This window comes from Xylocopa sonorina, chromosome 3, assembly GCF_050948175.1.
Source record: "Xylocopa sonorina isolate GNS202 chromosome 3, iyXylSono1_principal, whole genome shotgun sequence".
NCBI lineage: Eukaryota > Metazoa > Arthropoda > Insecta > Hymenoptera > Apidae > Xylocopa > Xylocopa sonorina.
The window spans coordinates 12,068,511-12,078,264 of NC_135195.1; the positions used below are offsets into that span (position 1 = coordinate 12,068,511).

At 45.0% G+C, this 9,754-nt stretch overlaps 2 protein-coding genes across 2 annotated transcripts in view; both read right to left on the reverse strand.

The window, feature by feature from the left end:
* LOC143422296 (trypsin-1-like) overlaps nucleotides 1-9,038 on the reverse strand; it is a 279,262-nt gene extending 270,224 nt beyond the window's left edge. The window contains exons 1-5 of the mRNA XM_076892854.1: nucleotides 8,888-9,038; nucleotides 8,492-8,660; nucleotides 7,858-7,993; nucleotides 7,618-7,725; nucleotides 7,233-7,539 (exon numbers count right to left, since the gene is read on the reverse strand). Of these exons, the coding sequence (XP_076748969.1) occupies nucleotides 7,243-7,539; nucleotides 7,618-7,725; nucleotides 7,858-7,993; nucleotides 8,492-8,660; nucleotides 8,888-8,933 (756 nt within the window). The 5' untranslated portion in view covers nucleotides 8,934-9,038 and the 3' untranslated portion in view covers nucleotides 7,233-7,242. The remainder of the gene's footprint in view (nucleotides 1-7,232; nucleotides 7,540-7,617; nucleotides 7,726-7,857; nucleotides 7,994-8,491; nucleotides 8,661-8,887) is intronic.
* On the reverse strand, nucleotides 689-6,512 carry LOC143422286 (trypsin-4-like). The gene is made up of 7 exons (XM_076892840.1): nucleotides 5,983-6,512; nucleotides 5,810-5,859; nucleotides 5,645-5,733; nucleotides 5,433-5,571; nucleotides 4,802-4,918; nucleotides 4,054-4,200; nucleotides 689-944 (listed from the first exon to the last, which is right to left on the reverse strand). Exons 1-7 carry the CDS (start codon nucleotides 6,026-6,028, stop codon nucleotides 789-791), a joined length of 744 nt encoding a protein of 247 aa, XP_076748955.1. The 5' UTR covers nucleotides 6,029-6,512; the 3' UTR covers nucleotides 689-788.
* Nucleotides 9,039-9,754: the final 716 nt, after the last annotated feature.

The following is a 9,754-nucleotide window of genomic DNA, read 5'->3' on the forward strand; positions in this document are numbered from 1 at the left end:
GCATCATTTCTCATGGGGTGGTCGACATGGAGTGGCGTCTTCATGCTGGCGTGGTCGACGAGGGTGTCTGTTACAGTTATTTCTTGCACAGAACGTAATTATTTGCTTGAATTGTCGAAGACTAGCATAAAAATAACATATATTAGTCCGTTAATGAACGAACAGCTCTGGGACAGGGCGCGGAAGCAATGGATAGCTCGACCGTTTCTGTGTTTTATCGAACGAATTTGGTGTTCGTTATAAAGTACGCGCGTCCGACGAAACCGCTAATTGGCTCGTCCGACGATCGATGGTGCTTCGAAGCTGTAATTTACGATTTACAGTGTCGTTTGGCAACGGTTGTCGCGAATTTATGGCCTGTTTAAAGAAGATATTTTTTTCTTTTTTTCTTTTGTCGCCAAGTACAATTTTTAATGGAACTCCAATTCCGACTCTGTTCCGGACGACAATCGCGATAAATAATCTCTTCTTTTAAACGGAGCTACCTGTTTTTTGCTCCAAGCTAAACATCGATCAATCAAAGTCCTGGGTTCTCGATTTTCTCTTTTACTTGGCAGAGACCCGACAATCAAGGCTGGAATTTCATCGTGCAATATGAAACTTTGGCTTCAATATGCGAGAGATGTATATTGTTGGTGAACAAAGAAACAAGTCAGAAAAATTGATAAAGTAACAGCGTTCCACAAGGCGTCCCGTTCCCCTTTAAAATTAGGTAGCTCTCTGGTTCGACGTCGCGATTCCGGTGAACGTTAGCAACGTTGACATTGTTGCATACCCCGAATATCGTCTCATGTAAACCGGATACCGGAATATGTCGAGATCCAGCGTAGGTAACTGCTGACGCGGGTGTACACGCCCGGATGTATCATAGTTTTACACCCTAATCCATAGGATAGAACGCCAATCAGCGTCTGGCCTTCCATCAGCGGAGCACCTGGATCATCCTGCAAGCAGACGAAGGTTGACAGTTTCAGTGATTACTTGTACCTATGTTCCGCCTTCCTCCTACGTTTTATCATTTTCCCTCTACCCTTCTCTCTTCTGTTCATCCCTCTCCCCAAGGTTCACAACGTTACGTTCATCTACGTGGCAACAAAAACTAGTTGTCCAGTTCCAACGTGTCGGACGTTCAGTTCTTAACAACGCGTTATCCTTTAACAGAATTGCTCGCATTCGGTTATTTGGTTAGTGGTCGTTTCTAGTCCGTTCTCAAAGGATTATCTCGATCGAAACGAATGGACTTTAGGAATGCAATTACAAGATAAAACTATGACAAATTTTATATCCGCATGAATGAATTATACGGTACGATGTCGAAAACGAATGACAATTTCGGTACCGACGTCCATTGTTCCGCGACTAAAATCACATGACCCATTACAAGATTTAATGAGAATAATTACCGTTCAAATTACCTACTTTTACTAATGGATTTTTCTCCGCTCCTGTTCTAGACACATGGAAAACCTTTGTATCCAGAAATGTAGTTTGCACGAAATAATATATTTCAGGTCTTCAAACCCATTTATTATAAAATCATATGTGAAACGTTATAAAATCTGTATAAAATACCACGGGTCGAAAGTACGTGTCTCTAAATAAAGAACGCGGCAATGCAACCCCCTTTTCGGACGTTCTCGAGTTAGCGCAAACGCTGCAGGTGATTGCCAGTATCGTTAAAGCCGACGAATTGTTTCGAGTCGAACAATCTACCGCCAAAACGCGCATTATATCGTACCCGACAATTGGCCCGAACAACGAACGGCTGGAATCGTCGCTAAAGAACAGCGCGGATATACCAATTAGTTCTGCTTCGTTTAAACGCGCTCGCATTCAAAATTCGCACGCTCGATTCGATCGGCGTTTATCCGGTTCCGAAAGGCGGCAGAGCGTTTATAATCTTCGCGAGATTGTGTTTTCAATGGAGAACTATCGACGATGACGGACGGGTTGAAGCGGTAAAAAAAAAAAAGAGAGAGAGAGAGAGAGGGAGAGAGAGAAAGCAGAAAGAAATTGAAATTCATCGGCGGTGAGGAACCGACCGAATGATATCGCTCTTTGTACCGGGCAGGCGAATTTTATTGTCGTCATTATAACGATGGAGCGTGTAGGAATCTCCGTGCTTTGTGACAATTTTCTATTATACCCGGTGAATAATGTTCAGTTCCTATTCAGCCGACTGTATTCAATCGTTGCTTATAACGCGTCCCACCTTTTGTGCCTCGTCTCGGCGAACCGTTAGCACGACGACCCAATCGGTGGTGAAACGCGACGGCGAATATTGGGCGTTAATGAGTTCATTGATCGTGTCTATGATTAATTGGCCGCGTTCGATGATTCGTTGGAGTTGCTCCGCGGGGAAAGTATTCTGCTGCGGTGAAAGCAGATATTCCTAACTTTCAGAGAGCAATCGTATTAAAGTAGCTAATTTAGTTAAAATCTACTTCTTTCGAGATTTTGATTAGGGAATCCTGTATTGGTGGTTCGATTTGGTGTGTTAAATATCCGTAGCAGTGTCCAGCATCGTCCAAACGCGATCTCTCGGTTCACGATCAATCGTTATCTCTGTATTTCGCGAGGAGATTGGTATCGCGCGTGCGAACAGTCCGCGTAACGATCTCAATCGTGAGTTCGATCGGTCGATACCTAAATTAATCGGCCGCGCGTTTCGACGGACGTCGAATTACCGCTTAATTATCCGAGCAAGTGTACGCGTCCGCAGCGCGCTCGAAGAGCAATCAGAGCCGCGTTAACGAACCCCCGCGATTTATTCGTTTCATACTTTTCTAACAATGAACATTTTGCACGGTTGTTGAAATTTCGACGTGCCCCGTTGTTGATACGAACGCGTTTCCGACGTCATTGTTACAAACGAAACGTAATCGAAGACTCGAGCACGGTAAACAAGTGCATTAATAAATGGTAAACACTGCGAATGGAATTTGATAAATTTCAATGGCCAGTGAACGTTCGGTGGATAACACTGGATCGGTGAATGAGAATTCAGGCTTTGTTACGGCCAATGTTATAGTTCGCTATTATCAACGGGTATCGTTTGCGAAATTTCATTTGCGTTTCTGGAGTAGGTCAACGAATGTTCGTTCCTATGCGAACATATGATCCAGCTCTTTTCAGCTCCGTATTTTTCCACCGAAGCGAATCAATATTTGCTCAAATAAATCGTAGGCCATTGCTATTGGTGTAACGTTCGAAATGAACCAGGTTACGATCAAACAGAGAAGGATTGTGGAGTAATATTATGTGGCATCAGAAATTGTTGGAATACACTCTCGATATTATTTAATTGCGCGATGAGAAATGCGGAGAACGATCAAAAAATTACCAGAAACACGCATCACAGTCTAACTCGAATCTGCATTTCAACTACCCGTTGGAACTCTTGCGCTCCGCAGCTATGAAACTATTCAAACTTCGTAACTCACTGTTGGAACTTGAAAACCTTCGAAATACGAAATTCTCCGCGTTGCGATACATAAGTCGACGTTTATTTCCCATTGATAGGAAACAGACATTAAAATAACTCGAATCGCCTCGAACGAACTCACCCCTGACAAAAGTCGAACGAAAGCCCCCCGATTCGTCGAGCAATTAGTCCATTTCCTCGAAGCATCGATCATCCGCAACAAACAGTCGATCGTTCGTCGACGACAGTCGGACGACTTTGCACAAAACGGAGTCATCCGTCTTCCGAGTCGTCGATTCGCGAAACCAACCCTTAGCTCGCGAGACTCTTCATTTACGTGCCACGCGCACGAGGCGCCTCGAGGAGGCGCGTTTTTGATGACTCGAGCCTTACATTGTCCTCGGAAACGATTGTGTCTGACGTTGCCAAAGTATGCAAACAGACACAACAGCAAGCGTAGACAACGAACGCGAGTTGTGTCGCGCGCGACGAGCTCGAAGGATTTCTCGAGCAGACGCTTCAGGACGCTCAAGTGTCGCGGGGTTGTCTCGAACGCGACGCATTCCTTACCAACATTTGCTACCCATTGGACCTGGTTTCAGGCCACGTTCTACCCATCCCCGTTTTACCTGACACGTCTCCACCCCGTAGGTCATGTTACCAGCGCAGAGCATCTTTTGGAACAGTGGCTTGTGGCAGGGCATCTTCGAATTGCAGGTTTTCTGGTTCACGAGCGGCACAGTAATCACGGAGAGCTTGGTTTCCTCTACGCCAGGCTGAAAATTATTAGAAATCTGGGTTGATCTATTCGAAACTGGTCAGTTTGAACAATTTTTGTAACTTGTGAGCTAACTGAGCTATTATAGTTTAAATAGCGTTAACGAAATTGAGATCCACGTTGTCGTTGTACTCTTCCACCGAGCAATTGGAAATTGATCGTCATAAAAGTGTACGCGTTTGGTTTTTAGTGTACCTGCTTTTTTTTTATCAAGATTTTGTATCGGTACTGAAATTGAATCGGATAACGGGATGAAAGTGAATATTTAGTTAAACGAGCTTGCGTTTTAATGATCGCACGATGACACGAAAAGATAATCAGCGGTGGGCATAAAACGAACGACCCTTCGCAACGATTTCGCATCACGATACAATGCTGTAAACGCAGCACATTTCGATCGTATTTTCCCGCATTATCTGCGGATAAAATTTCATCAATTCGTTTCCGTTGGTAAAATGGATAAGAAGAAGTACGTATATGATGATACAAAATCGATAGAATTCGATATAATAAATAAATGAACGACTTCCGAACGGTGCCAAAGCTTCCTGAGATAGACTTAATAATATCATATTAATCATGCCATGAAAATAGCTCACCAGGATTTGTCTCCAGCCTGTCACAAAGCAATTAGTTCCATCGCGTAGCTGATGGCTCTCCTTTTGCGGCAGCCCGATCGGTAACAGTTTCGCTCCAAATTGTACAGGAATTTTCAACTGCGCTCCAAAAAACAAAAAGCGTACGTTACACCAATACAAAATGTATTGAACGCTATAAACATCCTACGTGATCCTTCACGTGTCAATGATCAACTCGAGAATTACCGTCGACGCGTCCCTGACATGTATCGCGATGAATTTTCCAGCGATACATCATAAGGAGACGTTCATTAAATCCGTCGCGTGTTTCGACGTACGAACACGTTCGATCCCACAACAAATTATTAACACTTCGATATTATTTCCGCCAACACGAACGAGTGTGACGTAAATTTTGTTTTCTGTTCTGAAATTCGCGGCTGATGTCTATCACGACTAGCCTGGTCGTTGTCAACGCGATGCATCAGTAAAAACCGATATATCACTGACACGTGCAAATGAAATGAAATTCTTTAAATATAGACACATCGATGTGGAACATCCGAGCCGCATTAAGTTCCGGACGATCGTCACGATTGCCTCCAGTCACGGAAACTGTCAGCAGCAGAAAAAAAAAACGTCCCCCTAGTACCTTGATTAGCGCGATGTCGTTGCCCAGCAGGTGTTTATCAAAATCCTCGTGGACCACGATGTTGCTCACTTGCAGCTGATCCCCGCCGGAAGAAGTCGTGGATGTGCGTACCCTCACGTTCACCACGGACAGATCCGTTCTGTAAACAATTTATACCCTGTACGATCACGCAATTTCTGAAATATCGTGCGAGATTCCTGGATGGTACTTACCGAAAAACGCAAGACGCCGCGGTTATTACCCAGGATTCGTGTATCAGAGCTCCGCTGCACGCGTGTCTATCGTATTTCTCAATGGACACCTGTATTATATGAACAACCATGAGTAAATGATGACAGTAGTATACGCGTGTATGTAGGGGGACGTAATGAACTTACATGGTAAGGATACTCCGTGATGTTCGCGAACCTCGCATTGTATGCAAGAGCTGCACAGAAAGGATTAAAGCATTTTAGTAATTACTCTAATATTAGTTGACAGAGTTTACAAATGTTGGTGCCAGTCGAATTAATTGGCTGAGATATCGAGTACAGAGAATTAATTGACTCACTATCCGCGAAGAGGATGCAGAACAAGAGCGATACTTTTTGGAACATTTCTGGCGTCGATCGATGCGAAGTAACCAGTAATCGGCTGGATTATTGAATATATAACCTAGTGAGGAGTCATCGGTGACCGGGTCGGAAATATTTCGGTGGTAAACGCCGTTATCGATCGTTAGCCACTATCTAGTTTTCGCCTGAACATCAAAGCCGTACCTGGAATCCATTTCGCGTCTACCAATAGTCCATCCCGGTAGACAGGAAGAAAGGAACGTTTTGCTTTCGCGTGAAAAAATAACACCGCCGACATGTCCGGGTGTATAAGCGAGATCGTGATTAGCGATACCGTATCGAGACAGAGATAATGGAACAGTCGTGTCGAGATTAGCCTTATATCCAATTTCGAGTAATTTGCAAAGTAATCGATCGGGCGTACTTGATAAAACGTATTTCTTGTAAACATTGCACACTTTGTCGCCCGTTCGAGTGCCCAGTCACACGCGTTTTACGTGTATTTACTTTCTACAACGATTTTCGAGATGATTTCTTATCGATCCGATCGGATAACGTCGAGGATCGTCAGATACTAGAAATCGTGCATCGAATGTGAAGTGTACACACGCGTAGTCTCGTGTTCTTTTCTTTCTGACTCGATTTCTACGATCAACAATGTACTCGTCGCTTGAAACACAATCGTGGAAAATTATTCTTGGCTCGATCTAGCCGGCAGAAGCGATGAAACGGCCGTTAATGGAAGTTAATATTTTATCAGGTAACATAGAAAAGAGGAACGGGAGACGCTTCAAAGAGATTGAACGGCGAGAGCTTCACGGTGAAACAGCGATTTTGATCCGAACTGTCCAACTGGATAAACTATCGGAGAAAGTTTGCGGTACTCCCGGGATCAAAGATAGCCCGACGTAAAAAGCATTTCGCGGTTAAACAAACTATTTCATCCGTCAATCTGTCGTCGAACGTCAATAACGAATCGCTTTCTTTTCGCTCTGTAATTAGGAAAGAATGCGCCAAGGAATAGAATCGTTTTCGAATTTCGAATTGAACGACGAAAGGCCCTTTTACAAGGGACAACTTTGTCTTAACATTCACTGCCTAGTTCCCTACGAGCGCATCTCATTTTTGCAACAGACATATTTATTTTAACAACGCCTTTTTTTACATTAGCTCATAGAAAATATAGTACGCGTTTCTTCATGATTATTTCAAGTACATATACTGTAATTGTACTGTATGGTGACACTTTCCTCGAGTTAAACTCCACTGATGCTCTTGATCCAGCTTCGCAGGCTAGCCACGTTCGTGTAGACGCCAGGGTATTTGGGTTGAGCGCAGCCATAGCCCCAGGACACGATACCGTAAAGGACACCATTGGCTGTCAAAGGACCACCAGAGTCACCTTGGCAAGCGTCCTTTCCGCCCGAGGTGTAACCAGCACATATCATTTGGTTGGTAATAGTGTTCATCGACGAGTACACATCGTTACACTGCTTCCTGCTCACTATGGGGACGGATACTTTCATCAGGTTTGTCGTAGTCGATCCACCTTGCTGTAATGGAAACGTCAAACCTTTGCATCGATGATCGATCGATCTTAGATCGTTGCGTAAAACGATTCAACGATTTACCTGAACCGTGCCCCAACCAGTCACGTTCACCATGGTACCAGCCGATGGTTCCCTGGACGGCAGTCTCACAGGCTGCGCTCTGTCGTTAAGCTGGATCTTACCGTTAATCTGCACACGATATAAGCGCGTTAACATTCAAATTCGCTGGCATAGTTTCGTTTCAGGCATAAATTCAAAATTCGCTCTGCGTCCTGATTGAAATTCCATCGGGCGCGGACGAAAATCCGAAATTCCACGTACCTCCAAAAGCGCGATATCGTAGTCGATGGTGCGCGAGTCATATTTAGGATGTTTAGTGATGCTCTTCAGGGTGTAACTGGTGCCCAGGTTTTTATTGGTGTTCCCGGCTCGCAGAGTGTATCGGCTGGCGGGCGATCTGTAATTGATCGAACATGAAAATTCGCGCGATCCCAGGCATCCCCTGTGCACGCATAAGCGGAACGGCGGGGCTGTTTGTTTTCCAAAATATGCGCACGGTATTTGACGGCCTTATTGTTATTGCATAATAGTCGGCGATCGGGGGTGGAATGCGAGCCGCAAAGCCGATTTAATATCGCGATGGCTTCCCGAAACTATTATCTCGATCGGCCGATGAACGTTCCCGTGCGTGAAAACACCCGGATCATCCGTATGACCGTGATATCTTATCACCTGGCTCGTGTAATTCGTTATTAACGTTTTAAAAGCAAGAAAAGCGAGAAGCACCGTCGACGCGTGGAAAAAGTATCACGCGATACAGCTGTAACGAGAGCTTGAGAGTATAAAAGATTCCTCGATAAGAACCGAACAAATTTATCTATCGTATGCAAAGCGGATCGTTCAAATTGACTCAGATCACGCGTTCGCTTTTAAGTTGACGCGTGCATGTTATTACCCCACGCAATGGGCTGCAGTGATAGCCCATTTGGTGCTGATGATCGAGGCACCGCAAATGTGACCAGAGGTTTGCAAGCTCAGTTGATACGGATGGTTGAGGATGTCCACTGGGATTCCTCCGACGATTTGAGAGTCGGGAAGTAGACGCTGGACGTCCACCTCGGCACCTGCAACATCGAGAGAGCTAATAAAAAATCGCATCGTTTCAAAAAAAAATTAAAGCTTCCGAATAGAAATCACAGTGAACTATCCAAGTATTAATAGGAGCAAGGGCGTGTTATGCCCGGTAATATCGTAGAAGCGAGGGAAGAAATTATTTATTCGCAGCACGGAGGGCGAAGCAATCGTCTAAGAGAACTGAGGGGATGCACCACCGCCCTCAGCTCGCACTTACCGAGGCAGCCGGCAATGAGGACAACAAGTAGCACGCTTCGGAACATCTTAGACCAATATCAAGATTGCGCGTAGGTGCCTGCTTTTATACGGGAAACTCGCTACTCTGATTCAGCGAAAAATCCTTATCCGCCCGACAATGCAGCGCGCCACGCGCAAGAGGCGTGTGGTGCAACCGTTTGTAATATCGCAGAGCAAGGGGGAGACGGGGGTGGCGAATCGCGCACAGGGGAAGAAGAATAGCCCGCGCCTTTTCGCAGACGCGATCGCAACGATATCGCCCGATAAAAATCACGTCGTGGTACGCGAGGGGCGCGATAGGATTCTGAATGAGGCCCCCGTCCCTCGACCGATAAAGAATTTTCAATGACCTTGCCGCTCTACTCGTCCCACGACGCGGCACGTCCCCTCTGATCACAATGGGGCTCGATCGTGTGACAAGCAACCCCGACAGATTGCTCGAACGTTCTTACCCCGGGACTCGATAAAGTTTCCTTAAAGGGACCGAGGCAAGTCTGTTCTTTACGTGTACTAATTTCGTATTCTACCCCCGCGAGCGTATGTGGAGTCGGCGAATTTATAATTTTTCCTGGGTTACGGCTGGGGCCGCTTGGTTTAGTTGAGAGAAATACGCCCATCGCGGTGAATATCTCAGGTAAAGGATTTCGAAAGTAACGCGTCTCTGAATCATCCAGTTTATATTCCAAAAATCGTAGGATGATAATCGTTAAGATTATCAGAGAGATTTTCATTGTTGATTATCGTCTTTCTGCTTTAAATATTTTACAAGTGTTAATATTAAACGTAAAACCCGACTGGCTAACAGTTTGGTTAGTGTTCCGTTCGATACTCGAGGTTCTATTTCTGT

Excerpts from the sequence above, each read along its gene's own strand:
- LOC143422286 (XM_076892840.1), bottom strand. The coding sequence starts at position 6,028 with ATGTTCCAAAAAGTATCGCTCTTGTTCTGCATCCTCTTCGCGGATA. Across the intron at positions 5,734-5,809 it reads TCACGGAGTATCCTTACCAT|GTGTCCATTGAGAAATACGA; the intron begins GTAAGTTCATTA and ends CATATAATACAG. Across the intron at positions 5,572-5,644 it reads GCGGCGTCTTGCGTTTTTCG|AACGGATCTGTCCGTGGTGA; the intron begins GTAAGTACCATC and ends AATTGTTTACAG.